General features: G+C 36.4%; 1 protein-coding gene across 3 annotated transcripts in view; it reads right to left on the reverse strand.

The window, feature by feature from the left end:
• Nucleotides 1–40: 40 nt before the first annotated feature.
• The window catches only part of coro1ca (coronin, actin binding protein, 1Ca), a 55,300-nt gene continuing 31,102 nt past the window's right edge, over nt 41–24,238 (reverse strand). For 2 of the 3 annotated variants that reach the window (XM_067405610.1, XM_067405611.1), the window contains exons 3-11: nt 12,884–13,006; nt 9,643–9,772; nt 9,174–9,355; nt 8,823–8,942; nt 8,124–8,228; nt 7,478–7,623; nt 5,892–5,949; nt 4,342–4,584; nt 2,339–2,478 (exon numbers count right to left, since the gene is read on the reverse strand). In XM_067405610.1, the coding sequence (XP_067261711.1) occupies nt 2,359–2,478; nt 4,342–4,584; nt 5,892–5,949; nt 7,478–7,623; nt 8,124–8,228; nt 8,823–8,942; nt 9,174–9,355; nt 9,643–9,772; nt 12,884–13,006 (1,227 nt within the window). In that variant the 3' untranslated portion in view covers nt 2,339–2,358. Of the gene's footprint in view, nt 2,479–4,341; nt 4,585–5,891; nt 5,950–7,477; nt 7,624–8,123; nt 8,229–8,822; nt 8,943–9,173; nt 9,356–9,642; nt 9,773–12,883; nt 13,007–24,238 lie in introns of all 3 variants that reach the window. The other variant, XM_067405612.1, reaches the window with a different exon arrangement.

A 24,238-nucleotide genomic window follows, 5' to 3' on the forward strand; every position in this document is an offset into this window, starting at 1 on the left:
ACCAAAAATATATATATTTAAATAAAACGAGAAAGACAAATGCCAACATTTCAGTTTATTTATTTTTTATTTTCCTCGTAATCAGTAAGACTCTTTATACTTGAAGCAGATGAATGAACAAAAATGGAACAGTTATGCACAAAATTGAATTTCTAGATATCCTTCCTTTCGATTTTTATCACTGGAAACATAAAAGGCTCACAGTGTGCATAATGGTGAACGGGTAATGGGGAATATCCTTAAAATCATCTCCAAATGATGGGCAAACACCTTCCTACAGCCAAAGAAAAAATGAAAAGGAAAACTAAAAAACATATATACAACGGATCAAAATAAATCACTTCCATACAGCCTTCTTCCTGCATTATCTTTTCAACCTACATAAATCCCTTTTTGCTTCATTCATTCACTCCTTTGAAACCACACACTCGTGGCTGCATCACAGATGCTTCCTGAGGCCACTTAAACACTCAATCCATCACACATCCTGAATGTGATCCAGCTTGGCACATCTGTATCCATAAGCACGGTCCCTACGTTTTCAAACCCTTCACTTTAAAAGTTCACCCAAAAAGAGAGCGAAAGCGAGCAAACGACAGAGGTATTGAGTTGTTGCTGTAAGATCTGAAGCCACGTTTTAAATGAAGTACTTGCAGGTTGGGCGATGGTTCTGAGGTGAGAAGGTGGAGGCTATTTTAGACTAAAAAGCATGTGGAAGAGGGAAGGTGCTTTTCATAACCTATGAAAGAGGCACTAGGTAGTGATGCAAACAGAAATGAGATACGCAAGAGGTGTCAAAATGAAAGCCACAAGAGAACATTCTGACAAAGGTTGTAGCCAAAGCAATCTGATCAACAGAATCACAGTTTCCTCTCCTTATCTTGGCATGGAAAAATACATAACCAAGCTAAATAAAAAAAACCTCAAACTTGTGGCACAAGTAATACGGCCGTAAAAGGATCATCTAGATGTGAATCTCCCCTTGAGAGAATTGGTTCTGCTTGGCTAGGAGAGCACAGTAGACACAGCGCGTCGCAAAATGACCTAGTAGGAAAAGGAAGTCAATCGTGACTCACTGTTTTGCTGGTAGTCACGGTCTGCAACGCACAGCAAATGTATGTACAAAGCTGTTTAGATTCAACTGAAAGCTTGGTTTCTGAGATGGTATGGATGGCACAACTAGATGAAATTTGAAGCAATTAATGAGAAAGCAAAGCAAACCTAAGTGTGTTTCTTAGACCTGAACGATGCCTGACTAGAACTAAGTCAGAGTAAAAGCTATCAAGCCGGTAAAGTAATGAACAAGTTTTGCTGCTAAAGCTAATAAACATCTATGGGAGGTTTTTTTTTTCTTTTCTGAGCTTATACCCTCATGTTTTGAAGACGAGGCCTTCTAGAGTTACGCAGTGAGACCTGAACTGTTCCTGACTTCTTTCAGGAAATAGAATGAGACACTTCAGAGAAGTGCAGATATGTGGAAAAACTGACTATTTGCTTGCATTTGTGATGAGCAACTGTTGCCATCAAGAAAGTATTTGGAGTTCTGAGAAGAGTACACATTTAGTGTGTTCATGGCAACCGCCGGAACCAGAATCATTTGGATTATTTTACTAATTACTATCTTAATACATACATGGGTACCTGAATAACAAAGAAACAACTTTAGTGGAATATTTTAGAGCACCTGTATTGTTTTCCAGTACTGGTTTGTAAACTTTTTCAACTCTACATATTTGCCAGGTTGATTAAAATCTTTATTTTTTATTCTTTAGAAAGACACCTATAACATTGACAATTGGTTCCAATGATTTCCTCTCCTTGCATTACTAGCATATTGCTTTGTCCCTTATAAGTACAAAATGAAAAGCTAGACAAATACTGTCAGGGAGGTGCATAACTCCTCGATAAATTTGGCAACTCAGAAGGGCGAGAGAGGAACTGCAATACTGATGGCTACTTCAAAATTTGAGCTCATCAAGTTCATGTAACTGCTTCATAATGCAAGCTTCTTGGTCACAATTTTTAATAAGAAAAACAAAAACAACTAAGACCATTCAAGAAAACCAGATAAAACACAGCCATTGCAGAAAGATTTGGAGTGAGATTTGGAGTAAAAGCTAAACGGGTCAAATTTAGAAATAAACTGAAGGCGTTTATATTTTTCCAAATGGCTATGAGGTGTAAACAGGTTTTGGGAATTGCGAAAGGAATAATTGATCATCTTGGAATGTTGGTTGGAGTCTTTGCAAGGCAGGCTTCAGACGGAACGCTGTCATGGTGATTGGCAGTGACGGGTCCCGCCCACCTGGCCAATGGGATATCCTGAATAGAAGAAGGGGAAGGGATTACAGGGTCCTTTTAGATGTCCATTTTAGACAACTGCTCCTCAAGTTTGGCAATTCTTTTTTCCTGACTGCTGACCAGCTCTCTGAGAGATTTGATTTCTTTCAAAACCTCATCCAGCTTAGCTTCACTTTTCTGTTGATGAAGAAAAAAAAGAGAAAATGTTAAGAGCAATTCTCTCAGTATAAAATAAAAAAATAATACACATTGTTTTGTGCCAATATATTTGAGTAAAGACTTTAATAACAAATGGGTACCACAATGACAACCACTTAGTTTTCCAATTCCACTACCAAAAATCATTTCGGTAACACTTTAATTTAGGGTCTTCAAACTAGTTGCTTATTAGCATGTATATTACTAGAATATTCACTGTTTATTACTAATTATGAAGCACATATTAATGCCTTATTCTGCATGACCTTATTCTACATTCTTAATCCTACCCATTACCTAAACTTAACAACTACCTTACTTACTATTAAAGAAAATAATAGTAAAAGATAAAAAAAACTAAGTTTAAAAACTAACTAAATAAATTTGCAGTAGTTAAACATGGTTTAGCTGTTCACTATTGTTCGGGAATCATTGGAATATCACTCCAAACAAATCAATGGCCCATATGCAAGTGTTATTTTTGTTTTATTTATTTACCATTACAGTATTAAAGGGGTCATATTAAAACCTCATTATTTTAATTACTGGGTGTAATAGAATAGGTTAATATGCTTCAATGCTCAAAAAACACTTTTTTTTTTTATTTACATGCTGCATATTATTGCAGCTCTTCTATTCCCAGTCTGTCTAAAATATGGTGATTTCTACAAAGCCCCTTCTTTCAGAAAAGCTCAGAATGCTCTGATTGGCTAGCTGACCCAGTGTGTTGTGACTGGCCCAACAACTCAAGCGTTTGTCTTATATGTAATGACCCTTGTCATAACTGCAAGCATTTAAAGCATTTGTAAACAAGCAGTTAATAATGTTGTCAGTTTCACAGCATCAGTTTGAGGCCAAGTCAGATTCTGAAGATGCAGATGCATGACTTTACATAACATCTACTCTCCAAGGTTCAGGTAACTGTCCTCTCACATTTCACATTGTGACATTTTTGAGGAAGTAATATCTGGACTTCGATCGAGCCGTTTTAGGCAGGTCTGGAGCAGCGTTCTCTGTTAGAATAAATCTCTTTGTGGGAGACTATGAGCTTTGTAACTTTGCAGATCTTATACATGCATAAACAGATACATTACACACTACAGGAAAAGGAAAACATCAAAAAGCATCATATGACCCCTTTAATATTTTTAATTAGCTTTTATTTTTTATATTTTCTTGTAATTTAATTTTAGTTTTAGGAATTGTGTCATGCCATTTTCATATTTCTATTGAAATTTATTTTATTTCAGTTTTATTAATTGTCTAGCATGTCTAATGTTCTTTTTTTAAGTTTCTTGTATTACATTTTTATATTTTATTTCAATTAACGAAAACTCTTTTTAATAGTTACTAATACCAACGCTGTCATAAGCAAATAATTAAGACGCAAATACAGTCAGATTGTAGGATAATCTTTAGGTGTGAGAATAGCAGCTAACATTGCTGTGTTTGTAGGGCAGCGCACTGGCTCCGTTGATTACAGCCCTGAGCGTGGAGAGCTGGGTTTAGAGGGCAGGACACACATGTGGTGTTGCTGTCATGTGGTTAAACAAGCATGAGGTTAGGGGTTGGTTCTGCTGCAGAACATCCTTAAAACTATAAAAACACTATGTGAGCCAAAAAGAGAAGTTAGCCTTGAACAATGCAATAATTTAGCTGCATGTAAGTCACAACTGGTGCAAATTACAGTACAGCTAAAGAAATTGTATATTATATTTTTTTCAGTGAATTTTGTGCCGAAAAAGGGGATTGTTTAGACTTTGGGAGGGAAATAGTTAGGACAAAATAAAAAGTGAAAAGCTGGAGGATGATAAACTGAATTAGTAAATGAGTCCCACTCACGATAGATGGCGTCGAGGTGGCAGTCTTGATGGCAGGAGCAGTATTCTCTGTATTCTTGCTCATCTTGTTGTCTAGGACGTTCTTCTTGACCACTTTGAGATCGCGGTTCTTGCCTGGGATGTATCCATGTTTCAGGGATATCAGGACAGGGTCTCCATTCTTCCCTTCAAACCATTCCTCGGCCTCCAGGGGGGCTTCTGGACCTGCCGTGTCAGGGTAAAGGTCATCCTGGAACAGGTCCGACTGATGGAAGGAAGAGTGTTATTAGTTGTTAAGAATCATGCAAACCACTGGAATACAAACAACTGGGATGCAGATACAGAGTTTAGTTGCTTGGTTTGAGTGAAAGCCGTTTTCCCAATTTATGGCTCTTGATCAATCTTTTGTGGAGAAGACAGTGAACATGTCAGCCATGTATTTTTATAGTTTTTGGAAATTATATATTGTGTGGACATTGTGTTTATTAACATTTCTAAGAAATATTATTTTCAGTGAATATTAAAGTACATTGCTAAAATATTTAGTTGTATGGCCAGTGAAAATCTTGGCAACACTGGCCCAAAACTCTCATACTGGCCCAGCAGGTCATTCTTATCATTGAATCCTTGTTAAAAGCAAAGGGACTCAAACAACAACAAAAAAGGTGAAGTGATAAAGACTTTCTATTTTTGACTCCTCCAGCATTGTTGCCTAGGTGCAGTGGTAAACAGCTGCCATCATAACTCATGAGCTGTGTTCGAAATCGCCCCCTATACACTTATTTACCATTTCCAACATTAGCCCAGTAATATAGTAAGTCCAGTTAAAGAAATGAATGAAAAGGAGTGAGTAAATTCAGACACTGTGTACGCAGAAATGGCTGACACTTTTGCATAGTTTGTGCAAACTAGCAGCACCAGCAGAAATGAAAAGATTTATCTTGAACTCTCTCATGGAAACTAAAATGTATAACCCTTAATTAAACTATTTAATAATCAATTAAAAAGGAAGTTATACCTGTATGATATGAGCCCATATTGGACAAGCGGTTTGGAAAATGAATGGATGGGTGATTCAGCTGCAATGCAAGCGCCATCTTCTGGCGAGAAGCAGGAATTCATTCAGAACTACCCTTACAGTGCATTATGGGCAGTCTCTAGCCGTTGAGTGTCCACTGTTTGTACACTCATTATTGTAGTGCATTATGGGATTGAATGAGTTCACTCAATATGCACAATACTTTCGAACACTACTACAAACGGCTGTCCCCTCAAATAGTGCCCTATTTTAACATATAGGGGGCGATTTTGGACAACCATGGTGGTACATGTCGATGGTGCAAACATACTGCGGTTTAAAGCAAAATAATAAGAAGTGGTAGTGGACCTGCAGTAGTGGAGCGGTACTAAATAAATCAAACCCAGTGTGAAAACAGGTTACAAAACAAGGCAAACTAATACAACCGCTCTTTGACAATGCTAGAAAACAAGCCAAATCAGGAGGAAGTTGTGGTTCAGGATATGCAGTGTTGCTGTACTCTTAAAAATATTAAAACAAATTAAAAGGCTCACTTTTCTTGGCACAGTCATGATGATAGGCTCACATTTTCTCTCATGCAGTTTGTAAAACCTGAGAACACACACAAGCACACAAGTCTATTACAACATTTTCAGAAGGGTAGCAGACATTAGTGCATGACTCATTTGGCAAGTCAAAACAACAGAACTAGGTGTGAGACAGGAAAAGAAGAAGACAAAAACCCCCACAAAAAATAACACACCATGCAATTATTTAGGAGCATTAGATACCACCAAACCTGAAACTCTATACATTAATCACACCACCCCTCTTTTTATGAATCTTAATCTGAAGGATCCAGCAGCCCTTTGTTATCCCGGTCTAGTGCTGCCCTCTTTTGGGTGGATTTGGACTCTTCCATCTTCCCTGCATGCATTGGTGTTGATAAACAGCACTATACACTTTATATTAAAAATCTCAGCAGTTTATGAAAACCTAGACCAAATAATCTACAAACAATCCAAACAAATTAAAAATCTAATAAGGGTCTTGTAAAGAATTTTATAAAGAAATATTCACCCTAAAATAAAAAGGAAATCAAGATGCATATAAATATATTCAAGTTTTTTGTTAATTTCTCATCATATCAATACATTATGACATTTAAGCAGATTTTCCTCTCAATTTGTCATTATTTTCATTATTAATCACTAAAGTGCCCCAATTATGCTACTTTAAAGGTTCCTAATTTTTAAAGGTCTTCTACAGTCGGTTTACATGCATTGAACACTTTTTATAAAGTGTCATCCAACTTTTTTTAATATAATTTTCTCATAATACAATTCAGTCGCTCTAAACCCCTCCTTTCCACAAGATTCCTCTGCTCTGAATGGTTAGATGGCCCAGACTGGTGTGATTGGTCTACCACTTGTGTCAGAAACAAATTGTCATATCTGAATTTCCACTCCAGAGGCTTCCTCAGCGCTTAAAACACAATGATACGAATGATGGCATCGGTTTTTCCATATCAATTCCAGCGGAATCCTTTGGAAGTGCATGCACAGTGTATTTGCAGTGCTGAAACATGTCAATAACATGAACCAAACTCTTCCAGGCCTCAGCTACAACTAGTGTTTGAAGAAGTGTCAAAGTAGACATTAACGGGCAGCCAATGAAGACCATAGGATGGTATTGTGCAAATTTGTTACATAGTTATGTAACAGGAGGCGAGACTGGAATTGCTGACGATTCGTTTCAGCAGTTCGATTGATTCTTTCTTTTAGGAGACAACTTTATTTGTTGTGCATTTTGATCTTTAAAACTTTGCAGAACTTTTACATTCACAAACAGATATATAACACTGCATGAAAAGTAATATTTGAAAAAGCGTAATGATTTCACTTTAATTCTTTTTTATTCACAGCAGTAGATCAGTAAAACAAATGCAATGTGAACATTTTATAATGGTCATAAAAATAGGTTATACTAAAAATGTTTTATTATTATTATTTTTATTTATTTATTTATTTTTTTTAATTTGATTTTTGGGTGAAATATGACATGGTCACATTCCTGACATATTTCATGAGACTTCCCCCCACATGTCTGTAAACTTGTGTAATAATTGTTGTTGCTATACCTTGCAATCTCACACTTGTTGACGTCCAGCCCTCTCTTGGGCATGTATCCCATGCCCCTCTGAGGCTCCTTAGTGGTAAAGGTATTGAGGTAATGGACAAAGGGAGCTTCGTCCGTGATCTCAAAGTAACGGATGCTGCTGTCACCCTATTAGAAACAAATCCTCAGTCAGGGACCTAAAAACTAAATATCCAGGAATGCATTATCATGCAAACATTTCTTATTATTAGCATCAATGTTGAAAATAGTTGCTTATTAATGGTTTTTGTTGAAACTGTAATTTTGAAACTGATGATTCTTTGATGAATAGAAAGTTCAAACCAGAAAAGATTGTTGCGTTCTAAATTAACAAAAATATTCCTTTCGTTTCAGGTGCGTGGAGCCAAGGAAATACTTGAAAATGAACAAAAAAGGTAGCTGGCTGCACACTGAATCCAATGAAGACTTGAAAATACAATAAGTTCAAAATGACAGCATTTATTTGAAACAAATACTTTGTAACATTATAAATGTTTTTTTTTGTCACTTTAATCCATCCTTGCAAAAAAAAAAAAAAAAAAAAAAAAAAGTGTTAATTTCTTTACCAAAATAAATAAATAAATTACTGACCCCAAACTTTTAAATGGTACTGTATGTGCTGCGTTTACCTTTCCACACAGGTAGACCACATTAGTATCAGGATCATAGAAGGGCAGGAGGACTCCGTTACTGGTGTCCATCTCATGGACAGAGATCGCCTCCTCCATGTTTTCCTGAAAGACAAACAGACAAAAATGTATAGTCTAATTATAAATAAAAAGGACCATTTATGTCACTTGTGTCAGGAACTTTAACAAAGTTAACAAAGAAAATAACTTTTAGTTGAAGGTGTCACGCGTTTTTAGGCCAAAAACTTTTTTGTCACATACAGCAAACATCTCCTCACTATCCGATAGCTGCCTGTTCCCTGAACACACTGTAAAAAACGCGGTCTCTGTAGTCACCACAAGCTCCAAAAACGGCAATAAAAACAAACTGGTGCAGCCTGGACCACGAAACATAATAAACATGCTCCAGCTAATAACCGACAAGAATGAATTTAAATGCACGTTCATGACTGTTTCAGGAAGCACAGAGGGGAGGGGGAGGAGGAGGAGGAGGAGGAGGGAGGGTCTAGCTAGCCTCTGTTTTGTTTGACAACACTTCGAACGTCAACTGGAAGTTACTCCACCCAGGATCGCTTAGAGCACCTTTAAGTATCTGAATAAGTTAGATCTCATTCAATCAAGTCTGAAATGCATGTGTTTGTTTTTATTTATGAGCAGGTGTTAGAATGAAATTTGTCTGCGGTTTCCATGGCAACTTACCGGATCCCAGAGGGCGAGCTGTCTTTCGCTCATGCGGCTAAAACCAGTGGTGAACACTTTGCCATCAGACAAGAAAATAGCTCTCATGGGCCTGGCGCCCTCATGGGCCTTGTCCTTCTCCTGTCAGCGAGACACACCATTATACTGCAAATCACAACACTGCTCACATTCGTTCAAAACTTAGCAGCCAAATACTTTTGGGATCAAGTAAACACATCAATATACACATCTAAGAAAATATAAAGCCAGAGAAACATTTCAGTCCATGTAATGCAGAAACTTTTACAGTTTACAAATAAAAGCTATGAAGTGATTATCTGCCTATTCACTCCAGAAAAAGCAAGCACTTACCGCAATGATCTCCTCCTTGCGTGGGTCGATGACACGGACTTTCTTGTCCTTGCAGGCAGTGCAGATGAGACTGCCATTGCGGTTCCAGCAGGCACTAAAGATGATGTCAGGGTGCATATCCTCCAGGGTGATCATGGACTCTCCCGTGCCCACATTCCAGATGAAAATAACATTATCACAGCCTGCAAACAAACCCGGGAGAAACCTCGTGATGGGGAAATAACCACGTTTGAATGTTGAAGAATCTATTTATTAGAAAGCAGCTGGAGCTGTTTTTTCCATTTAAGTGTTTTGACAGATACTAAACTGGATACAGTACATTAATGTATACAAACAGTACATTACAAAGACAAATATGTCAGAGACATAAAATCCTGATCCCCTCTTCTCTCTTTTCCCCACTATTCCCCATCTTCTGTGTTACGATACGGTTTCCTTTTTCCTTCCTGGATCAGGTGACGCTTCTCACCTGCACTGAGGAGGACGTTGCGGGCGGTTGGATGCCAGGTAATGATTCCCACTCTTTTAGAATGACCCTCCAGCACCACCACTGGCTCGGACATGGAGGTCACCAAACCATTCTCTGGGATCTGCCACACCTGAGAACATAAAAATAAAGAAAAAAAAAATATATATAGAAATTTTCATCTAAAATCTCTCAAATGCAAAGATACATGACAGTGAAGTAAACCAAACCAGTTTTCGTTAAACTATTACAAAATTGATATTTGTAATTTAAATAAAGCTGTGAAAAAGAGAAATAAATAAATAAAATAATAATAATAAAAAATTATATATATATATATATATATATATATATATATATATATATATATATATATATATATATATATATATATATATATATATATATATATATATATATATATATATATATATATATAGATATATATATAGTATATACACACACACACACACACACACACACACACACACACACACACACACACACACACACACACACACACATACAAATATTAGATGAAAATTTTAAATGAAAATGAGAAATGTTGGCTTTGGTAACTAACTGACATTAAAAAAGGTTTAAGTTGAAGTACTAAATTACTAAAACAAAAAGCTAAACAAATATTAAAAAAAAAAAAAACTACTAAAAATGACAAATATTAATATCAAATAGAATAAAAATAATACTAAAATAACACTAAACATCAAAATTACATTATGATACAAAATTTGAGCCTTCTTGTTTAACTTCTACAATTACATTAATTTGTCTGAAGGTGGCAGCAGAGGGCAAATAAAGGAGTCCAACAGAGTTTCATCATTTTAAACAAGAATTAAATGTATAGATGATCTTTAAAAAATATGAGAGAAGCCTTTCTCTTCTCTTGCTACATAATGCTTATTCTCAATTTATTAAACAGCTATCTGAACATTATTATTATTATTGTTATTATTATTACTATGAACATTTTATTTTAATTGGACAAAACAACAATTTACATTTAAATATTTCTGTATATTGACCTCTTAACTGTGTAATAGACTGGATGAGTGTACATTATTCCTTTACACAGACACTGCTATACCTGTTCTATGTCATTATTAACATCATCATCGTCGTCTCCTAAAAAGATCATAGGTCACAAATGAAATTACCCTCCAGCATGTCTATACCTCATTACTAGAGCTGGATAAAAACAAAAAACAAAACAACAAAACACTGATTTCTCAATTTTAACTGATTCTCATTTTGAAGAACTGATATCGATTCTTAAATCCAAAGAGCTGATCTTTCGGTTTATACGGTTTTCAATTGATGAATGAAGAAAGCTTAGTAGCGTTGCCTCCCATCCAATAAATCTCAACAAGCTTTAAGTTTTATTACTTCTGATATGAAACAAAGTCTCAGCTTTCAAATTGTCAATTTTATTATTACGAAATTCAAACAATAAATACCGTTTTGGCAGTCTTTAATGTGGTGTGACAGATCGCTGTTGCTGTTCAAGCGAAGCAGCAGTGCAGCGTGCACGTGAACCAACCATCTCTTCTGCTACTAGTTACAACACGAAATAAACATGAATGAACATCAAAAGGTATGTTAAAAGATAAATTACATTACAATTACCAGAAATCCGTATTGTGTCTCATGTAATCGCTCAATCGGTGTTTCAACGGCAGAAAGACGTCAATAAAACAATGATTGTAAACAAATGTCACAATGTTACATTTACCTCAGAAAAGCCATTCAATGCCTAAAAACTTGTTAGTCAGCTAGAAAAATTAACTTTTGCTAAATACATGTACCATATTGCATATTTGTTGTATTTTCACTTAACCTTTTTCCTAAATATTTAATGCGTGTTTTTATGGCAGCCACCATTTAAATGTTTATTTAACTTTCTTATGTATAATTTAAATGCAAGTAGCCCAATCAGTTAATTTTTACCTTTAATATTATAGTGATGTACCAACTGGGGTTTCCTGTATTGTTTACAACATTGAGAGATATTTTTTTTCTTGAGGAAATTTGTCATGTACTGATAGGCCCCAATTAAATCAATACTGAATCAAAATCTAATCGAAAGCTTGTTAATTGAAATCAAATTGTGAAATTTGTGTCAACGCACAGCCCTACTCAATATATTTCACATGTTATGAATCTGGGAATACCTGGCCTCAGTATTCCCCAAGAGAGCAGACGAGAGACGGTGTCCTATTAAACGCAACACTTGCACACTCATTACAAGTACACAACACTGGAGTTGCTGGGTTTTTTTTCCCTTCACACTGGCCAAATAAGGTCTAGTAGTGTGATAAATAGACCCAGAGCCAGCCAGACTGACCTCAGAACTATAAAATAGTAACTGCTGATTCAATGACTTCAGGCTGGGCTTAAACTAATCTAAAACAGTCCAGAAGAGCAAGCTTTTAGTTATGCCGTGATCCGATCTACTGCCGTTCGCATGAGTCATGGGGCAGACTTTGCCAGCCACACATGGACTCAATGGGTGGGTGTAGATGTGATTTTGGCTATTCAAGGAAGCTTATCTAGAAATGGTCATATCCACCCATCAATAAACAAGCTTTATAATGATTGCAGCGGTTTAGCTAGAGTTGAATTATGCGATGAATGCAATGTGATTTGCACATCAATGCATTGACTACAGAATTAAATTATTTATATTTATATAATTTATACATACACTACCATTCAAAAGTTTGTGGTCAGTTTTTTCCCCAGAAATTAATATTTTTATTTAGCAAAGCCCGATATGGACGGGACTAGTTTTCCGGTACTTTGTGATTTTAGTCTCCTCCGAATCTGCCATGCCTGTGTTTTTCCTCACACAAACTCAGTAAAATTTCCAGGGCAAATTTCCTACTGTTTTTTGGCAAACTCAACGGTCCTCTGAGAAATCCCACCCGAATGCAAGTGCCCGTGATTGCAGGTATTGTATTTTACTAACGCTTCTCCTCATGTGTTTTTTGACCTACCTTAACTATCGTTTGTACGCCAATCTTCCACATGCTTTCATTTTATTTCTAAGTGTACACACAAACACACACGTGCACACATGCAAATTCATTACACATTACTTAAAGTATACCTACCATCTGTGTAAGTCAGCATCAAGTCTGACAATGTTAAAATGGCATCAGTTTCCTAAGGCAGTTTAAATGATGACAGTGGATGTATGGAAGTGAAGAGAGAAAGAGTGACATACCATCACGGTGCAGTCTTCAGATCCACTAGCGATGACCTGGTCATTGTGAGGGCACCAATCAATGTCCAGAACAGGGCCAGTGTGGCCACATACTGTAGGGTAGGCTTTATCTATACGGCCCGACTGCAGAGAGAAAATGGAGACAAAGACAAAAATTAGATTATGAAAGCATTTGGCCAATTCGGTAAATGAAATGAGCTTTGACAGTGCCAGTCAAACTCTACGTAACACCAAAACAAACACTTAAGGCCTGGCCTGCAATCATGAAATGGGGAGGTGGGAGAGAAAGCCATTCTTTTCCAAATTTTCAAACAATAGCTTTTCCGGTCATTCAAGCGAACAGCAGAAACATTTACACATGACAGCCGATATGTAATAAAAACAGATTGCGAGGCTTTTGTTCTTGCAACTCTGTTTCCAAATGCAGATAGAAATTCACGTGCAACAGGCTATTGACCCTTTCACTTCGAGTGAAAGGTCACACGGAGGTTTGGGCAGAGTGTGAGAAATCAATTTAGATGAAAAAATATATATATTTTGCTGAAAATATACATTTAAACAGTACTGGGAAGAGAAAAATGACTTTATTGCACATTTAATTTCGGTACATAATATTTAATTCTTTGATTCAGTTCTTTTAAATGGGATTTTTTTGTGTCTTTTAAATGAGAGATTTGTTTGTATTGCACGTCAAAACTATTTATATTTTTAAAAAATGTAGTCAAATCTATTAGTGCATATAAATAAAAACCCACTGTGGAAAACAAGCCTTACTTATTTTAAATGGATTTTCACTGCATTTTACTTCTATGCTATATTTGAATATCCAAAATATATTAAAATACTGCAAAAGTAACCAGATTTCACAACCACGTCCAATGCGACTGTTTGCTTGCATGCATGTATATGAAAAAAAAAACAAACAAAAAACAGTATTATTCTTCATTCTGAGCACCTTATGTAACACCATTATACAATGCACAGGCCTGAAGACTAGGGGAAAAATACAACAGAAGATTTCCCTCCTCTCCCTTGTACACAGCAAACAAAGAAGCCAAATAAAGTCACGGCTGTGGTCCCATGTCCAGTCAGCTGACTTCCTGATGACATCAGTGCCCTCTGCTCAAAGGTCATGACCTTTGATCTCTTGCAAGACCACAATCTCTGCACAGGGCTGTGTGATCAGGTGTCATCTGATCACATTGTTCAGTGTGTAGAGAGAGGTCCACACCCACTCTTTTGTTCATGCTGCTGCTTTGACTATGGTGCGATGACATCACAAGCAAAAAGCCCAGCCCAGTAAAGCACAACTGCCTGGGCTATTCTCAAGCCCTGCCTGTACAAAAAAAACACTACCCACCTGTGCAGAAAACCACTCTGTGAACACATTCCTTCTCAAGTCTGGGCATGGTTATAACATGGCCTTACAAAAGAAAAACTATACCTTTAGCAGCTATTTGTGAGCTAACCGCCCCACTTGTTTCTTCAGAAGTGTGTGTGGATGGTTTCGAACGAGAGCAGTGAAAAGACGACAAAACATTATTTCACAAGAAATGTTCAGAGGTAACTGTAAAGAAAGGGAGGTAGAAGAACACATAAGATGTTCTCAAAACGGAGAAAATAACTCAAGACAGAACACAAAGAAATGCCACCCTATTATCAGGAACACTGATTACCAATCAGTCCATGAACGGCTAAACAAACATACAGACAGTCTGGTCCTTACACACTGATACAGCTACTCGCCAATAAAAACAGAATTCCTAATTCAAAGTCCAGCTGTGGGCAGCGGTCTGTCAACCATCACATGCACCAAAAGAAAACAAGCCAAGATTCGTTTTGGCATGAGACTAGTGTGATAGAATCACTTACTAATATTATCTGTGTAAACTTATGGAGATGTAATGCTGGTAAGCGTAATACGTGCAGAAACCAATGAGACGCAACTACCCATAAAGCCCTGTTTACATGGAACTTCCCCTAAAGGGGAAAAAAAAAGAAAAGAAAAAGTCACCTAACCAGAAGATCATACACCTAAGAAAGTGTTAACACATTTTGAAAAATGTACAGCTAAAGAAGTGTGCTACTGAAAAATTCATTTGCTTTATCTCCTCCTACTCTTTTTATTGAAAGTAATGTGTTTTTTACTTTTGTACTTTTTTCTTTTGTCTGTTCTGCATTCATGAGTGCACAATCACATGTCCAAGTGACCAAGTTATGGACAATTATAGTTCAGTAGTGTAAAAAAAAGTTTAAGCCAAATTATTAAACTGAAAAGTAACTCAAATACTAATAAGTAAATCTATAAAGTAATGTGTTACTTTACTTGTTATATCAAAAAAGTAATTGATTATATAATGCACTTTACCTGTAATGCATTAAACCAACACTATTGTTTATCCTATGAACCTTTTCTAGTCATAGACATGTGGAAGGAAGCGATAGCAGAAAAGAGGGGGAATGTGATAAAAGGGCACTAGTTCTCGCCAGAGAACCTTCTAGTAAAAACCCATAACTCAAAGCCTTTAAATGAGGAGGATCGGGATGATGCACAAGCATTAGCTACTATATTGTTTTACTGACATTACAGCCAGTTGGTTTTTAAGAATCACTGACATTGGAGCAGAAGGTTAGCAGTGATCACCTGCCTATGGATTCTGCATGGTTTTGCTTTATTATTTATTAACACATTCAGAGACTGTATATGAAGCTTGTCTATGTGCTTATTTGCAAGCTTGTGATCACAAAAGCAAATAGCTTATGAAAGCAGAAGTAAAAAAAAAGCTTAAAGAAACAAAAATGCAGATATAGACTGATTACCAGGCTTTCAAATGATCCAGAATCATGTCAAGATCATTGATAAACACAAAAACGTCGCCAAGATGTCTATATAATGTGTGCATTTTCACCCGAGACACATTTTTAGAATGTTTGTTCATCAGAAACACAAAAAGTTAGTTACAATTACAACAAACAAATGTTTATGACTGGCCAATTTAATAATGAAGAAAAATAGAATTATGATAATATATAAAACTGTAACAACAGTTATAATATTAAAATATTTCTATTTCAAACATCCTAATATGGAATGTTCAAAGGATTTTGACAAAAATACGGCACCATGGTTTCCACAAAAATATTAAGCAGCATAACGGTTTTCAACAATGATAATAAGAAATGTTACTTGAGCAGCAAATAGAATGTTTTCTGAAGGATCGTGCGACACTGGAGACAGAATGGCTCTGAAGTAATGGCTGCTGAAAATTTGTTAATCACATAAAAAAAAAAAAAAAAATAGAAAAGAGTTTCTTTAAATTGTAAAAATATTTTAAAATATTACTGTTTTACTGTATGATCAAATAAATGCAGACTAAAAGTAAGCATTAGAAATGTCTTTCAAAATCATAAAAAAATAAATCATTAAAACAATCTTTAGTCTGACACATTCTTATATGGCAATATAAGAATAAATAACTGAGGTGTTAGTTTACCTTGAATTTAAACATGAATTTAAAATGTTAAAAACAAATAAAACTTACAGGAAAGCTCTGCTAAACTTACATCATGAATATTTATGAAATGTAATTATAGCTTACTAAAACCAGAGCTGTCCAAAACCATCATTGCAGTGCAGCGAACTTGTTGCATAGCAACAGTAGCAGCATTACTGCAGATCCCTCACCTCAACTAACACAGGTCTCAAACTATTCAATCAATAAACCACATTTAAATAAGGATTCCTCACCACAACAAAATCACGTCAGAGAGCAAGAGAGAGATGCCAGTGAAGAGAGACATGAAAACCATGGAAAGAAGGAAATGAGACAGACAGAAAGGCTGGACACACTGTGGAGGTGGCCAACAGAAAGTATTACAGAGCTACAGATGCTTTCTCCAGTAGCTGAAGCACGTCTGTCTTATCTAGTCAGCATGGAAATTTCCATTTCCTCTGCGAGTTCACGAGGACCCAGAGGCAGCAGACTACAGCTGACCTAACTGAAGCACCCCAGCTGCTGTCCAACCAGAATTGACGTCATTTTACACGATCCACGTAAACAGCAAATCAGGGCAGAGGGGGGCGATCCCAAGTGTGTGTCAGAATGAGAAAACTACTCAGGGCCAGCAGGTGTATGCAGTTGCCTAATGCATATGACCTGAAAGATGAGGAGGAGGGAGATGAGGTAGAAAGATCACGAGATAAGAGAGATCCTGAGGTTTGATACTCTGAACATTTTTTTAAAAATACATTTATTAGTCTAAATACAAAAATTCAAATAAAATTAAATGGTATTATTAATTATTATTGTTAAGATATATTTATTATGCTATAAAAATATACTGATTAAATTCATGCAAGAAATGGCTGACTTATAATTTATAAAATAATTTATGGATAAATTACAAAATGAAACCGTTGTTTCATAATTGTCAAATTCTGTAAACCCATAACAACTACTTCTGGATGAATAACTTAAATGATACAGTAAAATTAAATAAGTTATATATTTATTATAATAATAATAATAATAATAATAATAATAATAGTATTATTATACTATAAAGAATATACCATTTATAATATTACATAAATATTATAAATTTATATAAATAATTAAATTAACAGTGGACATTAACCAAAAAAATTCCCTTCACACTGCCCCTTTTTCTTCTAGGCGTCTATCAAAGAAACTATTGGGCGCAAGCACTGTGCTTCAGCCAATGGAGAGGAAAGAGGAAATGGGTCTGGAAGGTTGACAGGCGGGGAGCTGAGGATGACCATATAAGGTAAAATCTGCAGTCAGCAGCCGCCAGAACTCAGGCAGTGCAGCAGGAACAGTAGGGGGCTCCTGGAATACAGACTGGGAATCAGACTGACAATCCACACGATTTACATCTGTCCATGTGACTGCACAGAATATATGGAAGTGGACTTTGAAGTAAACCCACTAAAACTCTCACTTCCTTTTTGTGTGCCCCCTTTTTTTTTTTCCTGTTTCTCTCTTTCCTCATCTTTAGTGCTCTCGTTCTCCTGCTTTTGCTCTTTACTGTGCAGTGACGCATGGGCCCAGTTCAGAGGCAGGAACTCCAACAAATATGTCTAACATATGGTTGGATCAATACAAAATATGTTGGCATCAACATGATGCTAAATCAATACCTTAAGCAACAAATAAACAGCCTTGGGTGACTGATCATATAAAACTATGGCAGTATAGATTTAATTTAATTTAAAATCAATTATTTGTCACGCATACAGTTCCAACTTTTTCCATATGCATATGCAGCAAAGACATTTTACCAACCGTCATCCGTTTCTCTCATTGTTTAATCCAAAAATAATTCATGACAACTGTTTGTTTTGTTGATTAAACTTTGCGCAAATGTCATGCAAAAAGTGCTAATGCTTTTTTTTGCAAAACACCCCACCTTACATATACACCACTGTTCAAAAGTTTGGGGTTGGTAAGGTTTTTTAACTTTTTTGAAAGTCTCTAATGCTTAGCAAGGCTGCATTTAATTGATTACAACAGTAATATTGTGAAATGTTACTACAATTTAAAATATTTTTTTTCTATTTTAATATATCTTAAAATGTAAATTTATTCTTGTGATGGCAAAGCTGATTTTCAGCATCATTACTCCAGTGTTTATGGTCACAAGATCCTTCAGAAATCATTCTAATATGCTGATTTAGTGTGCATGAAACATTTATTATTTTCAATGTTGAAAATGGTTCATATATTTTTTCCAGGATTTTTTTCATAAATAGAAAGTTCAAAGAAACAGCATGTTCCTTACTGGCTTTACATTGTCATGACAGGAACGATTAACAAGCACGTATAATGCTTTATGCCGGGTTCAGACTACACAATATTTTTGTCTGTTACGATAGTCATTGTGTCAGATTATGCCATTTTGACTCCTAAATTCTTGTGTTGTTGTAGTTAAGAAATATATCAGATTACATATGCTTCCCGACCAATCATCGCTTGCCTTCAAGGATGTGCGTAATGTCATCGAGAAAGCAAACCATGTCTCTGTGATTGTCCATCCGAATTTTCTCCATAGCAAAAGAGAATATAATGAATGATTTGCTAGCTTAATGCTGATTCCAGTACTCTCCAGGTTGCTGAACTGCCTCTGCTATCGTTTTTTTTATTTTTTTATTCTGTCATGATAGTCGCTCGAGGAATCATAAAATGCAGGAGTATTGTTGCCATAGCCCCACAAAACTTTCCTCCATTGCATAATTCCACCTAGCAGCACCAATACCATCATCCCCCTTTCATTTCGTCATGTTTGAAAGTTGTGTACAGAAGAGCTTCTGTGCTCCTATTGGTCAATATCACAGATGTGACGAAACTTGTTGTGGAGGACCAAAATTAAACTTTCTAGTCTTTCTGTCAGGACATTGTGAAGCATCACAGATGCGTCGGTTGTTGTCGTCCATGACAACACTATACAAGATTAAACTCTATTCTTGAATCCCAATGCCTATTGTCATTTACGAATCACTACACCACACGTCAAACAGATAGTGCCAAAATCAGGGCTGATATCATGTGGCCTGAACAGGGCATTGGTCTTATCACCCATTGGCTTCCATTGCAAGTGATTCACAAAGTGATTTTTTTAATTGAAAATGATCATATGTTATAGTCAACATTACCCCACAAATGATAAAATCATTTGCAGAAGACTGCCTCAAATTACCAGGTATTAAGATTCAAAGTGTAAACCTGTCACTAAATACACGCTATGAAAGACTGCTTCCTTGTTTCTTCAGGATTTTAGCTCTAAAGGGAAATTGTTGCTAATATCATAACAGAGGCTGGCGGCACAAGGGTAAATGGCAGTTTCCTGCAGTGTGGTTCATATTTCGTGCTATAAACTAAACATTAGAGGTGGTCAGGCAAAAGGGATGAAAATTAGTTACTCTGGTCGGTGTGAATGGAAAGTAGGAATGCAAGGCCTGCGGAAGGCTATAGTCATCCGTTTCTCACCACTTCCTTCATATGTTAATGAGAGTATACAGCTGAGTGAAGGGGGAGGGTGTTGAGAGAAAGACAGACAACATGTGATTAGTTAGACACCTGATGGTCTTATGAAGGGAAATACAATAAGAGTCTGAGTCATGCTGCTCTACCTCCCACACAAAGAATCCAGCCACAACCCAGCTGAAACTGCCCCCAGACTCAAAAGACATAACTACAGAACATCATTACTCCTTACGGCAAAACGAAAAAAGAAAAGAAAAAAAAAAAAAAACCTTACTTCATTTAGGAGCAGGACATCTCGTCATGACATGCCGCGTTCAGATAAAGGATATAAGGCAGCCCAGTGTCTAAACAGTGCACAGCGCAGGCAATCAGTGTCTAAGATCAATTAAAATGTACTTAAAATTCACAAAAATTATAAATCAAATGCAAAAATTCACAATTCAAGGGAATTATACCGAATCACTTTGACGATAGACTGTGCTCAGGCATTTCAGAACAACCAAAACAGCATTTCAAATGCTGTGAGATAAGATCGGTCCGCTTGTTAATCCAGTTATGGATTCGCGCAAAGTTACATGATTTATGTTTTTTTTTTTGGTGCACATCAAGAAATTTATTCGGTAAATGTGTTTCCATCATAGCTGATGCACGTTTTTTTTTTATCAGATCTTTTTTTTTTTTTTATCTGACTCAAATGAGCGCATACGTTTTTTGATGCGATATCCCAAAATACGCATAAAAATAGGTGGATGGAAACAGCTACTGAGGCATTTCTCAGAGTATCTTCTTTTATGTTCCATGGAAAAAATAAGGAAGAAAGAAAGTCCTACAGGTTTGTAACGACATGAGCCTGAGGAAATGATAAATTTAGATATGCATACTGAAACACCATCAGCCTTGCCACTTACACTTCAAAAAGAGCTTCAAACACTCAAGCTAACATTGCTCCTTACTGGCAAACAACAGACAGACGCATGGGTCCGAGGATTTTGGGGAATCAAGTGAGGATGAGGAGTTCCCATACAGATATTTTTGGGAAACAAAGAGCTGTGCAAGACCTGGTATACACACAAGAACAATAGCTCCCCAAGAGCCAGCTGTCTGATTGCAGGGGGCTGCTGGGAATGGGGTGGCCTGGGAAGACAGACCATAGACAGATGAAGTGCTGCCCTGAATCAGAGCTCCTTAGGGAGGGGTGCAAAGCTTTAGATGAAGCAGAAGGACAGCAGGCAGAACAAAACAGACACTAAGCAGCAAAAAAAAAAATATAAAAAAAAGTATAAACGCACGTATAAACTGAAGTGAGAGGTTTTTTGGAAGCTAAATTTAAAAACCTTACAAAATGCAAGCTATGACAAGCCGACTCACAAAATGACTCACAAAACCCACTGATGCCACATACTCAACGTACGACAGTCTGAAATTGTCTAAAAATTACTTTGCTGACAATATCTAAGCAAAACTGTAAACAGACTACAGATTCATTCACAAAAACCTTGAAGTCTCAGCAAAAATGTTTAATCCCAGCTCATTTCAGTCCTACGTCAAAGAATGGGACAGATGGATCATGCAATCTGCTCAGAGAAAAAACAGCAGTGAGAATAAGAGGACAAACATGATTTATTTTCACAGATTAATAAATTTCCCTCACACTTGGATTGTGAGTCTGAACATCATGGTCGGGATGACAAAGGATTTAAACTGGTGTAATCCATCACTTTTTAGGCTGACCTGAAACCTGAGCTCTATAAAGGCTTCAGGAAAGCAGCCTGCAGGAACCGACAATGAAACTAATAATGCAAATAACACAAGATAAATATAAGAGTCGGTTGTAACTGAGCTTGTCTGGCCAGGCAGCCGAGCGCTTGAGTGTGACATCATTTATGAGCGGGGGCGCATGTTCATGTGTGACGCTGATGACAGGCTTCAGGATCCAGGCGAGAGCCCGAAGAGGTTTGGATGTCACCGTCGTGTCTGAGCGCTCTCTAATTACAGAGCGCTGTTCCGCTTGTCAACAGCATTGCTCTGAGCTGTCGCGCTAATCTCGCCAGTATTACCACAGCAATCTGAGATGTGCCAAATGACACCATCAGAAATACACACCCAACACTTTCTACAGATGGCTACCTACAAAATACAAAACTAATAAGTTGCAAAGGATTCAATAATAAAAAAAAAAAAAAAAAAAAAACCTCATCTGCCTTATGTGGATCATAAAAATATTTAAAGTAATGTCTCTGTTTTTTTTTTTGTTTTTTTTCCCCATAAAATGGCAGTCAATAGTAATCAAAACTTTGGTTACAAATCTTCTTCAAAATATTTATTTCTATGAAGTATCTTCTTTATTCATAAGGGTTAGTAAATGGTGTTTATTTTGATCTCCAAGTTATATTATTAACCTTGTTGTTATAAGTTAAACAAATGTTATATAAAACTTAGTCTTGTCAACATTTTGGAAAAATTTTTTGTGTTCATTGAGATATTGTTTAAAATGTTACTTTTCAAAGGGGGTGTACTCATTTACGCTGAGCACTGTAGCTTTATTTACATTACATACAAATTAATTGTTATGATGAGTAAAATTCCAAACAATATATAAAAATAAGTTACTTTCACTGTAAATACTATTGTTGGGTATTGTTCTTTGGAGAACAATTGGTGCAAATTACCAGAAGACATAACCACATTGAAAAGTATAAATATCCAAAAGTATTTCAGTCAAACCAATTATCTGTCTTTCGACATAGAACTGAAAACCAGTACAAAAAGAAAGAAATGGGGAAATAATTGCCACTCCTTCAAATTATCTGGGAAAATCTGAGAATGCACCATACACTTCAACATGCACGAACATGCAGACTCACTAAACCCACAAATGCTAAACCACTAAACCAAGTACATAACAGACTAGGTGACACACACTTCATCCTGATGAAGCAAATCTCTGGCTTTGTAGCATGTAACAAAAGCAGAGAGTGGTAGTCGTGACAGAAGGTTAAAGAGGGTAGTGCATTAAGCTCCAACCTACAGGACCAAGGTCCCTACAGGACCAAGATCTTCATGACATATCAAATGACAGACCGCTGCAGATCCAGCTCACAAATTCTACTTTTGTCATCACATTTTAACTCAGAAAGCCATTAGGAAAAATGATATCATTGGGTAAAAAATACCTTTGAGTGAAACAGCAAAGTCTTAGGTGCATTTGTCAAAACCATGGCAGCAACGTTGACTTGTTTTTTGTGTTGAAAAAAAATTGAAAAAAGTGTGCCATTTATGTTTTTAACATTAGCACAGTAAAGTGGGGGTACAGCTGTATGTGGTCTACATAATTTGTGATTTTAAAGTATTGTCACACTTTAGTAAACAAAGTATGTTTCAGAATAACATGGGCAGAACATGCTCACTAACATCAAGACATCCAGCAGAGTGAGTATCCTCTACTCCTAACAGAACAAGACAGAAGTCTAATGATTCATACCCATCTTAAATCACCAACATTTGTAGAAACGCAAGGTAGCAATTAAGAGTGTGTACATTCAAACATTGACCAAGACCATAAAAGCGTGACACAGCTGTAGTTTAAGTGGAGGGAGAAACTCTACACCCTCACCTTCAAATTTTCAGACCACAAAAAACATTTTGTCACTTGGCTCCTTCTCTACAGTTAGGACAATCTCCTCAGCTTCTTGTAGGTGTAAGACTTCTGATGAAGCAATTTTCTTCTCAAACTTTAAAGAAATAGTTCACCTGAAATATTTACTCGCCTTCATGTAGTTTCAAATATGGATGCTGCTTTTTATCCCTTGGAACAAAAAAAATAAGAAATTGGAGAATCTTCTCACTCATTTTTTCCATATAACGACAATTCAAAGTGACCAAGTCTTGTCAAGCCTGAAAAGGGACTACAATAGAACCATAAAAGTTCATCGGTGTGTGAGAAACAGACAAAAATTTGTGTCATTATTTGCTGATAATCTCCTTCTGGTGAGAAAATCAAGAATTTAAGACTCACACAGTGTCCTAGTCAGACACGACATGATAAAAGCTATCTTTTCCATGTTAATCAGAGTTTTTGTCCTAACCAGGTGCGACGGCGATGCACCGATCCTATTTTAGAAAATTTTCTTTTTTATTTCTATTTCTCCACAATGTCGCAGCTGGAACAGCAACACAAAGAATGGCACTGATAATATCAGGTACTGTTTATGTGCTTTATTTAATGTTAAAAGCGTCTAATATGAGTTTGAATATCATTCTGTGTTCCCAGCTTTTTAGCTGTAATGAAAACAACACTGGCTAATTCACCTCAGATCTTGAAAATAAATGGTCAACTCAATGCGAACAAACA

The sequence above is a fragment of the Chanodichthys erythropterus genome, chromosome 13 (genome assembly GCF_024489055.1).
Source record: "Chanodichthys erythropterus isolate Z2021 chromosome 13, ASM2448905v1, whole genome shotgun sequence".
Lineage (NCBI taxonomy): Eukaryota > Metazoa > Chordata > Actinopteri > Cypriniformes > Xenocyprididae > Chanodichthys > Chanodichthys erythropterus.